Consider the following 22,626-nt stretch of genomic DNA (forward strand, 5'->3'; position numbering starts at 1 on the left):
ACTTGATTGGCACAGTTCACCAGTTTAAAAATCCATGTTTTCGTAAGGCTTAGGATAAGAGCATTGGCAGACTAATAGCTCGGTACAAACGTAAATCATGTCTTCATTTGACATAATTTTTTTATTTTATTTTTACATGCCATCCAAATTACTGGAAAGATGGGTGGACTAATGACTGTAATAATGATGGTATATCCACTTTGATACTCAAAGTGATGGTAGTCCTGTCAGTAAAAATCAAGAGGTTGAATAGGGTAAAAAATACCTGTATTCACAAATTTTTGTACAGTGTAGGTGGGAGTGTCCTGGACAACATACAATCAATCCTGACTAGTGAGATGTGAGCATAGGGGTAGGCAGACATTTAAAGATCACTTTCACATTTTTCTTGAACACCCCAAAACCCATGGATTCTAGTGAGAATGATTCCAAAAACAAAATTCAGCTTCATTATATTTCCTGCAAAAAAAGTCGTCCTCTCTTCTTCTTCTTCCTTCTCTCTCTCTCTCTCTCTCTCTCTCTCTCTCTCTCTCTCTCTCTCTCTCTCTCTCTTTTCTTTTTTTGCTAGTAGTTTCCATGTGGTAGGGATGGAAAAACCACAGTTATTGAAAAGCATGTTGTAACAGTTTAAAATTGATGTTTGTTGTTAAATGCAGTAGGCTAAGAACAAAAATTAAATGTGTGTGCCACATCTGAATTCAGGAGAATCAGATTAATGGATAGACTGCCTTCTGGGGGTGTGGTGGGTTGGACAGAGGGGGCAGGGGGAGAGGGCGAATGAGACGCATGAGAGAAGGCAGGTTGCCAGATTGTGACCTTGAACTTCCCTCCTTTCTAGGTCTGCAAGCTGGAGATTCCCCGCTCTCTCTTTGCCACTGCAGGTATTTTACAAACTTATACTGACCCTTCTGCAGCTTTCCTTATGAGTCACTGGCAACACAGTGTGAAGACACTATTGAAATGGAGCGGGGTGTTTATTTTCCGTAAAGTGTGTTAACACCACATTGAAATAAAACAATGGAAATTCCAGGTTGGAATATGAAAAGGATAGATTCCTACTCACTGTAAAGATGACACATTGAACTGCAGATAGAGGCAACGAAAAGACTGTTACGCATTGAGCTTTCGGCCAAAGCCTTCTTCAGAAAGGAAAGGAAATACACACATTAACACAAGCAAGCACTCGACTGCTATCTCCACCTGCATTGTGGTTGGAGATAACGGTTATATGTGCACAAGGTGTGCTTGCTTGTGTGAATGTGTGTGTGTGTGTGTTTCCTTTCTGAAGAAGGCTTACGCCGTAAGCTTGGTGTGTAACAGTGCCTCTCTGCAACTCAACATGTCATTTGTGCATTGAGTAGTAAGCAGCACTTTCCACAATATTGTTAACACTACAGTGAATACAGATATGAGTTGCTAATAATGCAGAAGTAAGAAAATCATATGGACAGATTCTATATAATTCTGCTCATTGTTCTACACTGTTAAAGGGGAAATTGATTCTTAATCATCCTGTATGGCAGCTGTAGCATTCTTTCCTGGGAAAAGCAACTTCCCTCACCACAAGTGCTGCTCACTGTTCAGTTCATATACCTAAAAAGGAGGGAAGTTCATGCACACAATCTAGCTACCTGCCTTCCGTCATGCATCTACACTCACCCTCCACCTCCTCCAGCCCATCAGACTCGTAGAACACACTTTGTCCCTTAATATGGTTCTCCTGCACTTATATGTGATACATTTATTTAATTTTTGTTCTGAAACCACTTCACTTAACATTAAACATCAATTTTTTCCTGTCAAAACATTATTTTTAAATATCTGCGAGGAAAGTTGAATAGGACCTTTTCTGGGGAATTTTAATGCAGTTTAATATTGTACTGGAAAAAGTGTTCACTAGAAGCTGCAGGTTTTGAGATATTCAAGAAAAACACTAAGACAATTGATCTATAAAGATAACAGCTCACTAAATACTAGAGATGTTGGTTTGAAGACAGGCACATAAACAAGACTGAAAACATGCTGGTTTTCAGAGGAATCCTTTTTGAAGCTACGGTGTGACACATAGGCACAGGCACTGGTATTTTTGTGTAGTGCACAGTAAAATGATGTGGAGGAGTGGATTGGAAGGGGTGATGGAACAGCCCCATACTCAGGTTCAGTCGTGCTGGACTTGTCTAATACCTACTCCCCTTCTCCTGACACATCCAAGTTCAGTCATGCTGCACTCATCAAAGACCTACTCTCATTCTCCCGATTTCTACAGTGCAAACGCATTTTTGCTACCAATTCCTTCGACAAATCCAAACTAATCCCCCCATTGAGCTTTGCCTCTCTCAGTTCGCACCACTGTCCAACAGTGAGTCTCCTCCTCCCCCAGTGAACCATCCTCTTGTACGTTCCAGGAATTCTTGACTTCCACTTTGGCTTTACCATCCTTCCCCAGGAACACAATCCTTTCAATGGAAGAAAAAACAGCCATCCACTACCTTAAGACATAATGTGATTTAATCGTCCTCCCTGCAGACAAAGGCTCCACCACTGTTGTCATGAATCCTAGCAATTAACTGAGTGAACATCTCTGTAAACTGTCTGAGTCCTCCACCTACAAGTTCTGGTGTAATGATCTTATCCCAAAAGTCCAACATAAACTCCAATCCTTGTGCAAATCCTAGGGTCTATCCCAGAATCTCTCCCCTGAATCCATCTCCCACCTCACCCCAATGACCCTCGCACATCCACCTTCCCAAAATCCATAAACTCAACAATCATGAATGCCCTATTGAATGCTAGTTACTGTACCCCCACTGAAAGAATCTCCGTTGTTGGTGACCAAAATCTCCATCCAATCCCCAGCAGCCTATCCTCTCATACTTCAGATACAAAGCGCTTCATAACTGTTGATGCCACATCTCTGTACGACGACGTCTCTCATGCCCATGGTCTTGTCACTGTCAGACACTCTCTCTTTCAACGTCCTTAAAACTCTGGACCCATCATCTTGTTTCTTATACATCTAATTACATCCTTACACAACTGCTTCTCCTTCGAGCGGAAGATATGGACACTCACTTGGCACCCTCCTATTCCAACATGTTTGTGGTTCATCCAGATAACGCGTCCTAGCTTTTTAAAACATCAAACCCCTTGTCTGGTTCAGGTTCATTGATGAGAACGGGGCCCAAGGCCAAGACCCTCTATCCACAGCCTCTACAGCCCCCCAACACCTCCCCCATTCACCTCACTTTGTCGTCCTCAGATCGATGTGTCACCTTCCTGGATGTTGACTCCTACATCTATGATGGCTCTATCTATACCTCAGTCCATATGAAGCTCACTAACTGTTAACAGTACCTGCATTTTGACAGCCGTCCATCCCTTCCACACCAGAAATTCACTTCCATAGAGTCTGGCCACATATGGATGGTGCATCTGCTGTGATCAGAATTTCCTTGCCCAGCATACTAATGGTCCCACTAAGGACTTCACAGACAGGCACTATCCACCACACCTGGTGCACAGACTGATGCTACTCACATTCCTAGCCCCTTGTCACAGGGATTACTCTGTGGAAGACCCAGGTGCAAGACCTGCTGGATTAACCTTTCCAGCACATCCTACTCTTGTCCTGTCACGGGCATATCCTATCCCGTCAGAGGCATGGCCTCCTGTGAAAGCACCCATGTCATATATCATCTCTGTGCAGTTTCTGCACAGCTTTCTTTGTGGGCGTGACCACTGATAAGTTGTACATCCGAATGAATGGTCACTGCTAAACTGGGGCCAAGAGCAGAGTTGACCACCCAGTGGTGGAACATGTTGCTGAGCACAAGCTGTTCAATTCCAATGGCTGTGCCATCCAGACTGTCCCCCAAACAACAGTTTTTCTGAGGTATGTAGATGGGAGTCCTCCTTGCAACACTTCCTCCATTCCCATAATACTCCTGGCTCAACCTCTACTAGCCCCTTGCCCCCACCCACGCCTCCACCCTGTCCCAGAACTCTTTAACCTCACTCAGACTGACCCACACTCTTCCCTACAGTCTTCTCCTTCTGTTCCTTCACCCCCTCCTCATCCACTCCTTCATGTTTTCTTCATTATGTGCTGATGAACTAACGTGGCACCAGCATCTGTGTGTCGTATTCCTTCCTGTACACACACACACACACACACACACACACACACACACACACACACTCCCTCTCTCTCTCTCTCTCTCTCTCTCTCTCTCATTCGTATTGTGTATACCTGCTGCCTCTCCCTCTCATATTCCTTTCCCGTACATCTACTGCATCTTTACAAGCTGTTAACCACCCTTCCTCAACCTACCATCTTGCTGCCTACCTATGTTCTTCCCTCTCCAACTCTACTTGATACACCCTCTTATAACACTATCGTCCGCTGCTGCTATACCATAACCTCAAAGCTGGAGGCAGTTTGTAAAATGGAACTATTCTGTTAAAGTAATTATGGTATAAAGCAACAGAGTAGTGTTACCCTCTGAGAGGAATTTTGTTATGTTGACCGTGATATACCTAACGGAGGTGGCTTATCGGAAGTGAAAGTCAGAAATACGTAAATATTTAAACATATCTAAAAACAAAGATGATGTGACTTACCGAACGAAAGCGCTGGCAGGTCGATAGACACACAAACAAACACAAACACACACACAAAATTCAAGCTTTCGCAACAAACTGTTGCCTCATCAGGAAAGAGGGGAAGGAGAGGGAAAGACGAAAGGATGTAGGTTTTAAGGGAGAGGGTAAGGAGTCATTCCAATCCCGGGAGCGGAAAGACTTACCTTGGGGGTAAAAAGGACAGGTACACACTCGCGCACACACACACATATCCATCCACACATATACAGACACAAGCAGACATATGTCTACATCCTTTCGTCTTTCCCTCTCCTTCCCCTCTTTCCTGATGAGGCAACAGTTTGTTGCGAAAGCTTGAATTTTGTGTGTGTGTTTGTGTTTGTTTGTGTGTCTATCGACCTGCCAGCGCTTTCGTTCGGTAAGTCACATCATCTTTGTTTTTAGATATATTTCTCCCACGTGGAATGTTTCCCTCTATTATATAAATATTTAAACAGTTATAAATAATATTTAACCTATCCACACTGTTCAAAGGATAAAGAAAACGGTCACCAGCCTAATTAGGCAAGAGAATGATTAGCATTCGTGTTCAAGAAAATAGTTATTAGTAATTTTAACAGACAAACACAACCTATACTTTACCATACACAAGTGCAATGAACTCTGACACCTGCATATGTTAACGTTAAGGTTGTAACTAACAGCTAGATCAGCACAAACTATTTGCAAAAATATAACAGATAACGAAACACACTATTACTTTCAGGGCTTATTCAAACTGAATGGTCTTTATGACATTACTATTAATATTCATTGCAGAATCATTAATCGGACATAGGTTCAGTATTATTGTTCAAACATTTTCCTAGCAGACATAAAATTATAAATGTAGTTCACTGCAAAATTATGAACTGGTCACAGGTTAAGTATCTTTCAACTAAATACTATTCTATTTAGAATGAAAGTTAAATGGAATTCACTAACAGGTTACTTCTCACTGTCTTTTTGAACAAAGAAATTATTGTTTTCATAAATAGTGGTCTTTCTATTAATTGTTATTTATCATGACCATAAAGGATAACCTGTGGATCTTATTACACTATTAATATGCACATTCAATACCCAAAAGTAACAAGTGCTTAGCAAGCACGAGTATATAACTTTCCACAAGTGCAGTTTTCCACATTTACTACAGTGAGACACAAAATTAACATATTTGTAAGATACTGGCCCACCTTTTGTGATTTACAGCAGACAGCAATGTGATCATTTACAAAGCAAAGCTTTATAAGCCTCAGTCTTTAGAACTTTTGATTTTGAAGTTAATAAGCAGTTTTAATAGGAAAATTATTTTCAGCAAGCATCATTTACTTTAACTCACTCTTGGCACATTAACTTTAACTTTCTTTTTACTATGTTCAAGAGGCATTAATTAGCAAAACACTGGGCTTTAATGTTCTTTTAGTAAGGACACTCGGTAATCACTTTAGTTCAAACGGAGAGGAACCTGAGAGGTGTTATGATAAGGAAAAAAAATCAAGGTAGGTACATAAATTCAGTTATAAATTACCTTATATTTGAGCACACTAACACATCCAATAAGCTGATCCTTCACTGTACATTATTATAGTGTTCCGTTACAGTGATTGCGCAATGTGGTGGCAATTGCATGTTAGTACGAGGATTTGTAGGTATAATTGCTGGACTCTGTCATTTCTTGGTGGCGATGATAGATACCAATGTCAGAAAATTTCCAGCTCTTCATCCATCCATCGGTGGCATTAGAAAGCGTCAGTAAAAGCCTCTCTCGGAACCAGCACGAAACTCAACATTTACTTGAGCAGTTGATAGTTTAGTAGCTCGTCCCCGACTGACTCTTGGTTCCACCTTTTCTACCTAGGCCAACCACAATTTGCACGCGCTACACAGTTCCGTTCCCAAAGGGAACCAGAACACCTTTTACATATGACATAACTAAGAACCCTAAGTGAAGGTCAGCAGTTTACAGAACAACAAACAAACATTTTAAATAAAACAGCACCTTTGCACATATTAACATTTCTATAAAAATTATTTAAATAAAATTACAATTATATACGGTAAGTTTTGTGTCCCTCCAATTGCGACAAAGAATTTAAATGACAGATTGCATAGAATCAAATCATGACATAAGAGTTTTAACAAAGAAAGGAGTATACAATTTTGTGTTATCGATTCAAACACATTTACAGAAGCTCAACGATGTAACATTAAATAAAACAAAAGGCAAAATAAATCAGTAGAGCATTAGAGCTATGGTGTTACTCTCTCATCCCAGTCAATGTGCAAAACTGCAATTCTGCCATTATGTATTCTGTCAGCACAAGTTTTGTGTATGTGCATTTCTATTACTCAGTGCCTCTGTCATTTGGCAAGCTGTTACCTTTGCTCCTATATATTTGCATTGTGTCAGAACTTTCCATTGACATATTTATATCACCACATGGCTCCCTTCTGTGCTAAATATCGTGTCACTTGTTGTTTGTTACTGTTTCACATCATGCACCACCTTTATACCTCTTTCGTTGTCCATCTGTATCTTTCCCTACATTTTCCTTTTCATCTTTTTAAGACCTCTAAGTGTGCATCATATTTGCACAGACAGATTATAGTATGTAGACAGGAGATTTGAACAGATGTGCAATGTACTCAAACCTATAAGTTGGAGGTTTGAGAAAATTTGCTCAAATCTACACAGACAAATCATTGGCTGTGGACAGGAGATCACCACAAATATTGTGCACAAAATGTGTTTTGAGTCAGCTGTTTGTTCAGTATCGATGTGCTTCAGTGCCGTAGGGAGTTCATTGCTGAATTCATTGAAATTCTTTTTTATAGTTACGGACTGCAGCAAAATTACTAGTTCTGTGCCAGCTAGAAATCTGCGTTATTATGTTGACCTGTATAAAAAACTGCTAACATAAATTTGACTCGGTACTGCCGTATGGCATAATCTTTCGAGGCAGTGTCAGTAAAAGGAAAAAAGTTTTTATTCTACAGAAAAGTGCAATCAGAAATTGATAAAGGTTGTCTTGCAGCAGTGTCTTCAGGGTCATACGTATTCTTATACTTGTGTGTTGTTACATTTCCCCCCAATCGAATATGTGGTTCACGAAAAGAGGGAATCAGAGGTAATACATACACTTCACTATCACTGTATTGATAGTAAAATTTTCCATATTGATTATGAATCTCTAACTTGTGAAAAAATTTATTACAGGTTGCTGGTAGACTTGAGGCATGGGACTGAAAATCCACAGATACTCAGAATCAAAGTAAAAGATGTGCCATAGACCACTCCCATAATTTATTAGAATATATGGAGTTCCAAACACATTTAAAAGAGTGAAAATATTATGTGTAACATCTTGCAATTAATGCATGATTTAATTTAGATGATGTAACTTACCAAACGAAAGCGTTGATATGTTGATAGACACACAAACACACACACACACACACAAAAGTCAAGCTTTCGCAACCCACGGTTGCTTCATCAGGAAAGAGGGAAGGAGAGAGAAAGACAAAAGAATGTGGGTTTTAAGGGAGAGGGTAAGGAGTCATTCCAATCCCGGGAGCGGAAAGACTTACCTTAGGGGGGAAAAAGGACAGGTATACACTCGTACACACACACACATATCCATCCGCACATATACAGACACAAGCAGACATATGTAAAGGCAAAGAGTTTGGACAGAGATGTCAGTCGAGGCGGAAGTACAGAGGCAAAGATGTTGTTGAATGACAGGTGAGGTATGAGCGGCGGCAACTTGAAATTAACGGAGGTTGAGGCCTGGTGGGTAACGGGAAGAGAGGATATATTGAAGGGCAAGTTCCCATCTCCAGAGTTCTGATAGGTTGGTGTTAGTGGGAAGTACCCAGATAACCCGGACGGTGTAACACTGTGCCAAGATGTGCTGGCCGTGCACCAAGGCATGTTTAGCCACAGGGTGATCCTCATTACCAACAAACACTGTCTGCCTGTGTCCATTCATGCGAATGGACAGTTTGTTGCAGGTCATTCCCACATAGAAAGCTTCACAGTGTAGGCAGGTCAGTTGGTAAATCACGTGGGTGCTTTCACACGTGGCTCTGCCTTTGATCGTGTACACCTTCCGGGCTACAGGACTGGAGTAGGTGGTGATGGGAGGGTGCATGGGACAGGTTTTACACCGGGGGGCGGTTACAAGGGTAGGAGCCAGAGGGTAGAGAGAGAGAGAGAGAGAGAGAGAGAGAGAGAGAGAGAGAGAGAGAGTGTGTGTGTGTGTGTGTGTGTGTGTGTGTGTGTATATATATCGGGTATTATTACACTCAATGCTTGTTTGGACTTTGCTGTCAAAAATTCTAAATCCTTGTCATTTCTTCCTAACACCAGGAAACGCAGTGTTGCTATCAGCCATTCTTGGAGTGAAATTATGAGTAGTAAGTGTATTAAACTATGTTTCCATGTCACTTCACAGATAATTTCACCAAATCATTGGGTACAATTGCCAGTAGCAACTCTCACTTTTTGTGCAGATTCTGGGTCACAGTATTATGTTTAAACTATAATTAAGGATAAATGTAACAGTCATGTTATATATTAATGACTGCTTCATTCTGAACTGGAAACATGCACAGAGTGATTTCCATGACACTGTTTGCTAGAATTACGGTTAAGAATGTAATCCTCAAATTATTTGGTGTATCAAAATCAGCACTCATGCAAATTTGTGGCTATCAATAGTTTTACCTTTTTTATCCTTTCAGGTTTTAGTGTGGAAGACTAACTTTGACAAAGAAGAAGTCCTCCGAGAAAATCTGAAGCATTCTTCTCATTCATCAATAAAAGAATCATCAACAGCATTCAACGATCCAATAAAATTTTCTGCAGTTGATGCACGGAAGAGTGTTCGTCAAAATGTGGGGCCAGATGTTCCTGTAAGTATTGGCTGTACAACAACAGATTGTTTAAGTGTGAGTCCTCCTTTTCACTTCTTAAGAAATAATTTCAGTTTTAAAAACTGATGCTTTAATAGCTTTCATTTGTAAAGCTCATGTGTGAGTAACTTTCTATAACAGCACACTAAAACTGGTACTGTGTGTTATTGGATTTTCAGAGGCAATTCACTTGAAAGTTAAGGTGGCAGAATGTCCAGATTAACCAGCTTCATTAAGTGTCTCTCTGTTGGACATCTTAATTAATTTTTTATTTTTTCCATTGTAATTAATTAGGGAATGACCAGATGAAAAAGATTTGTTTTAGAAAAAAATGGCAGATATTCACTTACTTTGAACATAAAACAATGTAAATATCTGTCCGTAAAAAATTAATAAAAATAACATCTCTTGCAATACACACATGCATGTGGTTAAGAAAAGCTTTGAGCTTATGTAGATTTGGGGGGGGGGGGGGGGGGGGGGAATATGCAAATGTATAATTACGGTTTATATGCATTTTCGGCAACATCGTCAATGGGTGTTACCTACAGCAATCTCCCCCCCCCCCCCCCCCCCCCCCCCCCCCCCCCCCCCCCCCCCCCCCAATCATGTGTTTGAGAGACCAGTGTACGAGGGCAAATCAGAAAGCCTTTGCCCCCTCTTTTTCTCTTTCTTCTTCTTATTTTTTATAGCCAAATTACAGATGTAAATGTGAAGTCAACACATCCAGTCCCAGCACTGGACCTTTCTTGGTTCATGCTGACATTATCTGGCAGTTGTGCTTCACATGTCCACGGCATTAGAGCAACGAAGTGTGATTCATTTTTTATGGAGCAAGAGATGAATGCCCATCGAGATCTACAGGGAAAAGCAACCCATATATGGAGAAAACTGTCTTGCTTTGAGAACTGTGGGGTGATGGTGTTGTGAGTTCAACAAAGACCATGAAGTCTTGCATGACAATGAGTAGTCGGTGAGGCCGTATTTGTCGCTGACTGATGACAACAGTTCTTGCATGGATGCAATAGTGAAAGAATACCGGTGTGTGCACATCATGGCCATTTCCTGGGAGCTTGGCATATCGTATGGGAGTGCTTAAGTCATTGTTCATAGGTCCTTAGGGTATCAGAAGGGTTCATGCTGGTGGGGATGTAAGTAGTTGGATGACATGATGAAAGGCAAGTGAATGATGTCTTCATTGAATTGTCTGAAATGGTACTCCAAGGAGGGTGAAGGCTTCCTGGACCATATTGTTACTTGCAGTGAAACGTGGATACTGCATTTCAAGCTGGAATCCAAACAGCAGTGCATGGTGTACAAACATCCAGGTGTGCCTGTGACAAAAAAAAATCCGTTCAGCACCACCTTTGGGAAAATGATGTAAAAACCCTTCTGGGATAGCTGTGGACCCTGCTGGATTTCATGCCACGAGGTGCAACCATCAATGCTGAGTGTTATTATTTCAAATTGTCACATCTGAGGGCTGCCATCAGGTGAAGGCGCCAAGGAATTCGCGATATGGACAATGTGATTCTGTTTGATGACAGTGTGAGACCACATGTGGCAATTGGAACTACCAAAAAGCTCTGGGCATTTCACTGGGGGAGGGGGATTCTGGACCACCCATCGTAAAGTCCAGACCTTACCTTCTAGTGATTTAAACCTTCTAGTGATTTAAACCTTCTAGTGATTTAAACAGTTTCAGACTGCTGAAGAAGCTCCTGGCAGGACAGTGATTCACAAGTAATAATGAAGCCAAGACAGCAGTCCAACTGTGGTTCCATAGTCAGCCGGACAAATTCTACTGCAGTGGCACCTCAAACTTAGTGCTGCAATGGGACAAATGTGTGAACCAATGTGGGGACTATGTGGAAAAATAGTGGAATGTACATAGAATAGGATGTAGATTAATCATTCCAGTATCTACCTTACTTTGCATAATAAAAATAGGGCAAAGACTTTGATTTGCCCTCGTATTTGTCTATGTAAGAAGCTGTTATTACAAAAAAGAACTGAAAATATGTTACTCAGCAAAGTAAACTGAAGATCTGGCGAGGATGTCAGCACCACCATGTTTTAAGCCTCAGAAACAGGGAGGTGGGGTAGTAATAATATGTAATCCAGTATTCTTACAAGGGAGCACTGTTACATGATACTTCTCTATGTGTGCCACCAAATCCATTGCCCATTTAGAATATGATGAGGAATAGGATGTACAGTATATTCGTCTTAGTCAATGTCACTGTATCTTATCAATTTGTAGACTGCCATTTCAGTTGCGGTTACCAATGATGACAGTTTTGTTGCCCACTGATCATCTTTCTTCCAGAAATAGCAAACACATTTTAGCGCGATATGTGGCTTTTCTCCAGTCTTTTGGTGACACATTAAGAGTGATGACAATGAATCTGAAGGATGCAAAAAATCAACAATATTATTCTGTTATATTTAAAAATAAAACACTGCACCCCCCTGTGGGTTCGGGGGTTAGAATAGGCCTGCGGTATTCCTGCCTGTCATAAGAGGCGACTAAAAGGAGTCTCAAACTTTTTGGCCTTATGTGATGGTCCCCTGTTGGGTTTGACCTCCATCTCTCAAAATTTTTTCCGAAGAGCGAGCCGATTGGGGAAGGGCACCTTACTTGGTGCAGTGTGTCCATCTTGCATTGAGATCTTTTGCCAGCTTATTCATTGTTGCATTGCAGTCCTGCCTGCTCTCCATCTATTGGGCATGGATACGATCCTGCGTGCAGTTTCCGCCATGCAATGTGCAACGCCACTTTCTGCACTAACGGCGACCGTGGACTACATGTCACCTAAAATCCAGCACAGTAGCCAGTCCGTTGTGGTGGGGCCGCCATGTACCCTGTTGGTTGTAGTGCCCTGACAACACAGGGATCGCTCTGCTGATGCCTGCGCCGTTTACTCCCCATGTATGCCAAGGAGTAGATGCCCATCTCCCTGGGGTATCAGGACTCCCGGCAATGGCCATCCTGCCAGGTGGCCCTTGCTGTGGCTGGGTGGCGCCCATGGGGAGGGCCCTTGGTCGGAGTAGGTGGCATCAGGGTGGATGACATGCAATGAAGCGTGGCACATCATCTCTTGCTGGTGGCCAGCCACCAGCAGTCTCCAAGTGTTCGAGGGCTCATTTTAAAGGTAATGTTTATGACCCCAAATCGTTCCCCTCCCTGGCCACACCATGGGAGGAATGAAAGGCAATGAATGACAGTGAATCGTATTCGCCGAGGTATCTCGTCTGTACAAGAGCTGACGGGGCATCCTTTCTATCTGTGAAGCCTCAGTTCTTTGTAGAGCATTTAGAGGACAAGTTCGTGGAGGTAGAGGGCTTGTCCAAAATGCGGTCCAGTTCGGTATTGATAAAAACCGAATCCTCCGCCCAGTCACGGGCCTTGCTCGCTTGTAATAAGCTGGGGGATGTTTCCGTTACTGTCACGCCCCATAAAAGTTTAAATATGGTCCAGGGCATTATTTTCCACAGAGATCTCCTTTTACAGTCCGATGACAAGCTGCGCGCCAACTTAGAGTGACGAGGTGTCCATTTCGTCAGGCGCGTCCACCGGGGTCCGAGGGATCATCAAGTTGCCCCGGTGCTTTCATCTTGGCCTTCGAGGGTGACACATTACCTGAGAAGGTCAAGGTGATGGTCTACTGTTGTGATGTCAAACCCTACATCCCTCCCCGATGTGGTGCTTCAAGTGTTGGAAGTTCGGCCATATGTCTTCTCGCTGTGCTTCCACCCTCATCTGTCGCGATTGTGGTCGACCATCCCATCCTGATACTCCATGTGCCCCGCCTCCCATCTGTGTCAACTGCAGGGAGCACCATCCCCCTTGCTCGCTGGACTGTAAGATTCTCCAGAAGGAGCGGAAAATAATGGAACACAAGACCCTGGATAGGCTGACCTACACTGAGGCTAAGCGTAAGTTTGAACGACTGCATCCAGTACGCATGACGTCCACTTATGCTGCCACTGTCGCTCCTGTAACAGTTCCCATAGCTGCACCACACCCCATTAGCTCTCAGAGCCAGAGAACCACACCTGCCCCCTTGATGGTGGGGGGCACTTCACTCCCTGTTGCTCCTGCTCCATCTACTTCAGGAGCAATGCCCCCCCAACCATGAGGGACATCAGTTCCCCCTTCCCAGCCGGAGAAGCATAAGACTTCTTCGGCTCCTCTCGCCAGGAAGGGGTCCCTTGGGGACGTCCCTTCGCAAGTTCTGACAGGTACAAAAGCAGACACCCGCAAGTGGCTCAAACAACCACCGGTCCCTGGTCGTAGGGCCTCACGGTCGTCGTCCGTCCCTGAGACTGACCCAGTGAAGCCCTCCCAGCCTGAACCACCGAAGGCACAGCGAAATAAGCTGAAAAAGAAAAAGGTACCCAAGAATCCCGACACTGCGGTGGCACCCGTCCCACCACTTCCTACAAGCTCAGCTTCTGAGGACGAGGTCGAGATTCTGGTGTCTGCTGAAGACCTGGATCTCGCCGGTCCCTCAGACGCCATGGATGTCACTCGTGCGGGTTCTGAATCAGTGGCAGGGAGTGAACAAGCGGCGTAAATTGCCTTCCCAGTCCCTTCACGCCTTTCTCAGCCATGGACAATATCATCCTCCAGTGGAACTGCAGCGGTTTCTTCCACCATCTAGCTGAGCTCCGACAACTTACCAGCCTTCACCCTTTCTTCTGCATTGCTCTTCAGGAAACTTGGTTTCCAGCAATGCGAACCCCCACCCTCCGTGGCTATTGGAGTTATTATACGAACCGGGCAGCTTATGAAAGGGTGTATGGTGGCGTCTGTATCTATGTCCTTCACTCTCTTCTCAGTGAGTCTGTCCCTCTACAAACACCTTTAGAGGCTGTCGCTGTTCGGGTGTGGATGCCACAGGCTGTTACCGTCTACAGTCTTGACCTTCCACCGGATGGTGATGTCGCGCAGCGTGTCCTGGCTGCGCTGATAGCCCAATTGCCGCCACCTTTCTTGTTACTGGGCGACTTCAACGCCCACAACCCTCTGTGGGGTGGGTCAGTTGCAACAGGTCGAGGCACCACCATTGAGCATTTATTGGCACAGCTCGATCTTTCCATTTTAAATGATGGTGCCGTCACACACTTCAGCGTGGCGCATGGCACGTACTCTGCCATTGATCTGCAGCCCTAGCCTCTTACCTTCTGTCCAATGGAGTGTGCATGACGACCTGTGTGGTAGTGACCACTTTCCGATCCTTCTGTCACTGCCGCAACGTCACCTTTCTGGGTGCCCTAGCAGATGGGCTATGAATAAGGCTGACTGGGACTTGTTCTCCTCCATTGCCGCTATTGAGCCTCTCTCTAATGAAGCCATTGATGCGGTGGTTCACTCGGTCACCACCAGCATAGTTACTGCCGTAGAATCTTCCATTCCCAGTTCTTCTGGGTCGCCTCGGCGGAGGACTGTGCCTTGGTGGTCGCCTGAGATCGCTGAGGCGATTAAAGATCGCCGGCGGGCACTACAGCGTCACAAGCGACATCCCTCCATCGAACACCTCATCACCTTCAAACGGCTGCGTGTGCGGGCTCGCCGCCTTATCCGCCAACACAAGCAGGAGTGCTGGGAGCGGTATGTGTCCACTATTGGCCTCCACGTCTCTCCATCGCAGGTCTGGGCCAAGATTAGACGCCTCTGTGGCTATCGGACCCCTGTCAGCATCCATGTGCTCTCACTGAATGGAGCAGTTAGTACTGACTCCGACGTAATTGCCAACCGCTTGGCAGAGCATTTTGCTCTGAATTCCGCTTCTGCGAATTACCTGCTGGCCTTCCGCTCCATTAAAGAGTGGATGGAATGTCGGAGCCTTTCCTTTCACACCCACCATCATGAAACCTACAATGTTCCATTCAGTGAGTGGGAATTTCACAGTGCCCTAGCCGCTTGAGCTGATACCGCTCCTGGGCCAGATCACATCCACTGTCAGATGCTGAAACACCTTTCAGTGGACTGCAAGCAACGCCTCCTCGACCTTTACAACCGTCTCTGGGTCGAGAGTGAGTTTCCGTCGCAATGGCGGGAAAGCATTGTCATCCCCGTTTTGAAACATGGCCAGAACCCTTTGGAGGTGGACAGCTACCTCCCCATTAGCCTCACCAACGTTCTTTGCAAGTTGCTAGAACGGATGGTGAGCCGACAGTTGAGTTGGGTACTCGAGTCGCGGGGCCTTCTGGCTCCGGCTCAGGGTGGGTTCCATAAGGGCCACTCTGCCGCCAACAGTCTGGTGAGCCTGGAGTCAGCCATCCGTACAGCCTATGCGAGCCGTCAGCACCTGGTCGCTGTCTTTTTCGACATGCGGAAGGCATACGATACGACTTGGCGTCATCACATCCTATCTACGCTTCATGGTTGGGGTCTTCGGGGTCCACTGCCGATCTTCATCTGAAATTTTCTGTCACATCGTACCTTCCGCGTGCAAGTCGCAGCCTCCCATAGTTCCTCCCGAGTCGAGGAGAACGGTGTGCCACAGGGAACTGTTTTAAGTGCCTGCCAGTTTTTAATAGCCATTAACGGGTTCACTGCGGCGGTGGGAACGTCTGTCTCAGTGTCCTTGTATGCTGACGACTTCTGCCTTTACTACAGCTCTATTGGCATTGCAGCTGCTGAACGTCAGTTACAGGGCGCTATCCATAAGGTGCAGTCTTGGGCTGTAGCTCATGGGTTCCAGTTTTCGGCAGCCAAGACCTGCGTTATGCATTTCTGCCGGCGACGCACTGTCCACCCGGAGCCGTGGCTTTATCTTGACGGTGAACTTCTTGCAGTGGTGGAGTCACATAGGTTTTGGGGGTGGTTTTTGATGCTCGGTTGACTTGGCTGCCTCATATTCGGCAGCTTAAACAGATGTGTTGGCGGCATCTAAATGCTCTGCGATGCTTGAGCCACACTCGCTGGGGCGCCGACCGATCTACCCTGTTACAGCTCTACCAGGCGTTAATCCAGTCCCATCTGGGTTATGGGAGCCTGGCTTATGGCTCAGCATCCCCATCTGCGTTGCGAGTGCTGGATCCAATCCTCCACAGTGGGATACGCCTTGCCACTGGTGCTTTCCGGACCAGCCCTGTGGACAGCATACTTGTGGAGGCAGGTGTCCCTCCACTGGGGTTACGACGCCAACAATTACCGGCTGCTTATGCTGCCCATGTTTTTAGCTTGCCTGGGCATCCAAATTGTCGTCTCCTGTTCCCGCAGTCAGTCGTCCATCTCCCAGAATGTCGGCGCCGGTCGGGTTGTCCGTTCGCCGTCCGCGTCAAAGAGTTTCTCTCTGGGCTTGGGGTTTTCCCTGTTCCACCTCCTTTCCGGGCCCCTCTGCATACACCCCCGTGGTGTGTGCCTCGCCCTTGCCTTCGGCTCGAATTGGCACAGGGCCCGAAGGACTCGGTCCCTCCGGAGGCCTTCCGCCGCTGCTTTTATTCAATCCTAGCCACATATCAGGGCTCTGGCGTTGTCTACACTGACAGTTCGATGGTTGCTGGTCGGGTCGATTTTGCTGTAACTCTAGGGGACCATTACGTACAATGATCCTTGCCGGCTGGCTGCAGCGTTTTCACTGCTGAGCTGGTCGCCATCTTTCGTGCCCTAGAGTATATCCGCTGCTGCTCAGGTGAGTCCTTCGTTATCTGTAGCGACTCCCTGAGCAGTTTACGAGCTATCGACCGGTGTTTCCCTCACTCTCGTCTGGTGATGGCTGTCCAGGAGTCCCTGCATACTCTTGCCCGTTGCGGCCGATCTGTGGTCTTTATGTGGACCCCGGGCCATGTTGGGATACCCAGCAATGAAAATGTTGATCGACTGGCAAAAGAGGCCACCAGTAAACCATCTCTGGACGTTGGCCTCCCGGAGACTGATTTGCGAGCAGTCTTACGCCGCAAAGTTTTCGCGCTATGGGCCGATGACTGGTGCGGTCTGACCACCCCTAACAAACTCCGTGCCATCAAGGAGACAACGACTGTGTGGCGCTCTTCCTTGCGAGTCTCTCGCAAGGAGTCTGTTGTCCTCAGCCGACTGCGCATTGGGCACACTCGGCTGATGCACGGCCACTTATTGCGGCGTGAGGACCCACCTCTATGTCGCTGCGGCTTGACATTGACAGTGGTCCACATTTTGTTGGACTGTCCACTTTTAGCTGTGCTCAGGCAGACATTTGCACTGCCTGACACGCTCCCTGCCCTTTTAATAGATGACTCTGCCATGGTGGAATTAGTTTTGCGTTTTATTCGGGCAGGGGTTTTTTATCATTTAATCTGAGTGTTTGTTTTTTTAGTGTTGATTCTGGCTTTTGGCCTCCGATTTTAAACTGAGCTTTTAATGTGTTCTCGGTGGTTGGCTTTTCCTTTTTTTTCTCTATGGTCGGCCAACCACCGTCACACTGTGCGTGATTTTAATTTGTTTTGTCTGATCTCTGTCAGAGTATTTCTTGTCCTGTGTCGTCTGCCGTCTTTCCTGTTGTTCGTTTTTTATTCTCTTTGGGTGGTTTTAGTTTTTTGGAAAAAGGGACCGATGACCGTAGCAGTCTGGTCCCTTTAATCCCGCAAACCAACCAACCTACCAACCAAAACACTGCACCAGTTACCTTTTTTCCTCAGGCATAGCATGTTGTGTTTTAGGAATTTATTCCCATTATCAAATTCAGCTATTTACGTTGGCATTTTATGTGATGTCTGCATGTATGTTATTCTGCCTCTAATGCCCTGCTGTTGTTTTTGTGTTTTTTAGGTACTATGCCTACTTCGTTGTGCAGAAATTCACATACACGCAAGTCGTCACTCATACTGCTTGTGTACATGAAACAAACTTTGTGAGTGATGCTTTGCATGTATGTGATATTCGGGGAGGACGCACAGAACCTTAAAACCATAAAAACATAACTGCAGGGTAAGAGAGGCAAAACAACATATATGCAGATATCACATAAAAAACCATTGTAAACATCAAACAATGGAAACTCCACCGGGAATATCAACAATGTAGTGAAAGATAGATTGCTACTTGCTGTAAAGAAGACATGTGAAGTTGCAGACAGGCATGATTAAAAGACACTCACATGTAGCTTTTGGCCACAGTCTTCATCAGTAAACACACACACACACACACACACACACACACACACACAAAGCAAGCACACCTCACTGATACACGACCATCATCAACTCCAGTATCCCGGGTCAGAATGCAACATCACGTGGGATGCAAGCAGCCATCTGTAGCGGGTGGGGAAGAGGAAGGAACAGTAGTGTACGGGTGAGGAGAGAGACGAACGTTGTCTGGTGGAGTGTACAGGGACTAGACTCCAACAGGTGCAACGTCAGGAGGTTGTGGGGCAGGGAGGTGCGGAAAAAAGGAACAAAAAAGGAGATGAGTGGGGAAAGACATGGATGCATTGGCAGAGAGCTGCAAATAAACAGGATCGTGGACGAGAATGGGGAGGAGATAATAGGACATCGGGGATGGAACTATTGGGTGGAGGGTGTGGGGACAGTATGTTACCACAGGTTGAGGCCAGGATAATGCAACATTTTCTCTGCTCCCTTAATTATCCTGGCCTAAACCTATGGTAACATACTATCCCCACACCTTCCATCCAACAGTTCCACCCCGACATCCCGTCATCTCCTCCCACTCTGTTTATTTGCAGCCCTCTGCCAAGGCATCTGCCCATCTTCACTCTCTCCTGTCCTTTTCCCCCCACCTTCCTCCCTGCCCCACAACCTCCTGAAGCTGTGCCTGTTGGAGTCTGGTCCCTGCACACTCCTCCCTCCCCACCTGTACACTACTATCTCTTCCCCTTCCCCACCCCTTCCAGATTGCTGCTTGCATCCCACTTGATGTTGCATTATGGCCCAAGATGCTGGAGAAGGCAGTCGTTTGTGTGTGTGTGTGTGTGTGTGTGTGTGTGTGTGTGTGTGTGTGTGTGTGTTACCACAGGTTGAGGCCATGCAACACATTGTCCACTCCCGTAATTGTCCTGGCCTAAACCTATGGTAACATAATGTCCCCCACACCTTCCATGATTAAAAGACACACACATGTAGCTTTTGGCCCCAGCCTTCATCATGTAATTACTGATGTGTGTGTCTTTTAATCGGCCCTGTCTGCAACTTGACGTGTCTCCTTTACAGTAAGCAGCCACCTATCCCCCAGTGATGGAATTGACTTTTTGAAACCAAATGTACAATAATGTAGGTTAAGATCCCAAGTATGACACCCTGCAGCCATTCAGCCTAGTGTGTCATTGTTTACAAGAAATTAGCCCAAAAAAATGGAACTTTGCATGATAGTAACATTAAAAAAGTTGCATTACACAGTCTGGTTGTGTGGTGTAGTGGATAGGATAATAGTTTCATTTGCAGGAGGTTGTGGGTTCATATCTTGTCAGATACAGCTCATTTTTTTTTTATTTTTAAATCTTTATTGAAATGGCTTTGATCATTGTTTTTATTCAATTAATTGTTTTAACTGTAAACATTATTTATTCACCATATGAACTTTTTAATTTGTTTCATTTTTCCTTTATGTCATTCTTTTCCCAATCATAATTTTTGTGAATATGAATTTAATTATATTTATCTATTATAATATTCAATTATTTGAAAATTCCTTTCTTAACAGTTAAAAAACAAAAGGCAACATAATCTATGTATGTTGACTGTACGGTGATGTGAAAAATGTATTTTTCATTACCAGATGCAATTTATGTGCATGGTAACCATCAGAAAAGATTTAAGACATAAGCTAAATATCAGTTGCACTATAGACAAAGAAAACAGTTGAAGATTTAAATGAAAGAAGGGTTTATAAGTAAAAAATTCAAGCAAAATGTGAAATAGATATAATGAATGCAATAATGTGGACAAAAAGCAGGGTGATAAAAGAAATTAAATCAAAATTAAGACATAAAATTAATTAGAAACACATGAACAGATATTTCAAGTGGAAAAAGAATGATAGGAAGAGCAATGAGAGCAAATGAAGAAGTTGATATGATTAAAATTATGTAACAAAGGACTGGAAATAAAAAATACATTTAAATGATTTAATTGAATAAAAATGATGATTGGTCACTTCGATAAATATTTAAAAATAAAAAGTTACTGCACTTGACAAGGTTCGAACCCATAACCTCCTGCATGTGAAGCTATCATCCTATCCATTGTACCACACAACCTACATTGCACAGCTTTTTTAATGCTATTGAGTGTCATACAAAGTTCCGAAATTTTTTTCATTAATTACTTGCAAACGAGGGTCCACCAGGGTGAATGGCTGCAGTGTGTGATACCTGGGATTTTAACCTACATAACCACTTAGATGGCTTTAAAAAGTTTATCTCACCACTGAGAACCTTCTCCTAATTAGTGCCATACTATAGTTCCTAAGGTTTTGGTTTTAATCTCGATTCAATCCTAGGATTTTTCTCTCTCTTCATTTCTTTCACTTCCAGCCATTTGTTAATGTGGAAAAGGCTGAGTTACCCTGTGGTTCAGAATCCACATTAAGTGGATAACTGGTAGAGTCAATCAGTTCAAAGGTCAAAAGGAGGCAATGGCATACCCCTCTCTAAAAACATTATGCCTAGTAAAATGTTTTTGAACTAACCTTTGGATTAATGACCACTTTACATTAGCTTTTGCCTTTCCCTGCATGTGGAGTGAAAGTTCGGGATCAGTTACATCCATTTCTATATACCTTCTGTAATTGTATATAAACATTTGTGTAGCCTACTTTAATAATAGTGCAGGCTGCAAAAATATTTGTAAGGACTTTACTTACTGGTGAGAACCTAATCATTTATGTCTTGTACTTGCCCCACTGTTTGTTCCAATAGTTGCACATAACAAACTACCATGTTTTCAGATGGCTAATATATTAGCCAGTGACTATATACTCATACATGGCATTTCTACAGGGAAGTTTTGTTTATAAAGTAAGAGTTCAGATGTCTCAGACACCAGTAGGAACACTTTATGCCTGAATTCCCTGTTAAAGATCTGTGGTATATCTTTAAATTATCCTCAACAGGTAGATAATATATACAGACTATCTGATCATGTGTATTCAGACATCTCTTTGTGGGCACTGATGTGATATGTGTCCACCCTTTGCCTTTATGATGGCTTGATCTCTGCTAAATATACTTTCACTGGTGTGTCTGAATGTCTGTCCATTTTTTCCTCAAGAGCTGAAACACAGCTGATGTGATGCTGGTCACTGTGTGTAATAAGAGGGTAGGTTGAAAAGTTTTTGTTATGGTATAGAAAGAAATAACTTACCTCAGTGAAACACTTTTCTATTCTTAAATGTAGTCTCCCTGTACACTAATGCACTCAGGCCAGTGATATTCTGATGCCTTTATCGCATCTCACCTTCAAAATCTCACCTTCAAAATGCTCGTCAACATAGTCTGCCAGTTCTTCATTTGAAGAGAATCTCCATTCGTGTATTTTTTCCATGGCAACAACACTGGTGTGTGGGTGCTCATTATGTTGATGAAAGATGACTTTTGTGCTTGCCGAACCTAGCCTTATGTTGCATAGCTTTTGCTGTAGATGATCCAGGTTAGAATAGTATTGCAACATAGTTCCAGAATGAAATTTTCTCTCTGCTGCAGAGTGTGCGCTGATACGAAAGTTCCTGGCAGATTAAAACTGTGTGCTGGACTCAAAATCAGGACCTTTGCAGGCAAGTGCTGGCTATCCAAGCATGACTTGCAACCTGTCTTCACAGCATCAATTCTGCCAGCAACATAATTGTTTGACCAGTGGAAAGATAATCTATCTACAGCATCCTTTTTGCATCCCAGAAAACTGACACTATGATCTTTCTGGTCTACCAAATTGTCTTTAATTTCTTTGGTGGTGGTCAGTTGACGTGTTTCCACTTGATTTTTTTGTCTCTGGAGTGTAGTATTGGACCCAAGTTTCATACGTGGTCACAGACCAGTGCAAAAAATCATGTTTGGTGCTCTGAGAAGGGTTGAAGGTTGTTCATATTGCCATTCTGCTTGAATTTTTTTTTCCCTCCCC

The 22,626-nt window shown here is 44.1% G+C and overlaps 1 protein-coding gene across 1 annotated transcript in view; it reads left to right on the forward strand.

The window, feature by feature from the left end:
- The window catches only part of LOC124776921 (POC1 centriolar protein homolog A-like), a 138,375-nt gene that overhangs the window by 112,578 nt on the left and 3,171 nt on the right, over positions 1-22,626 (forward strand). The window contains exon 5 of the mRNA XM_047252135.1: positions 9,391-9,561. Within this exon, the coding sequence (XP_047108091.1) occupies positions 9,391-9,561 (171 nt within the window). The remainder of the gene's footprint in view (positions 1-9,390; positions 9,562-22,626) is intronic.

Source organism: Schistocerca piceifrons, chromosome 2 (assembly GCF_021461385.2).
Source record: "Schistocerca piceifrons isolate TAMUIC-IGC-003096 chromosome 2, iqSchPice1.1, whole genome shotgun sequence".
Lineage (NCBI taxonomy): Eukaryota > Metazoa > Arthropoda > Insecta > Orthoptera > Acrididae > Schistocerca > Schistocerca piceifrons.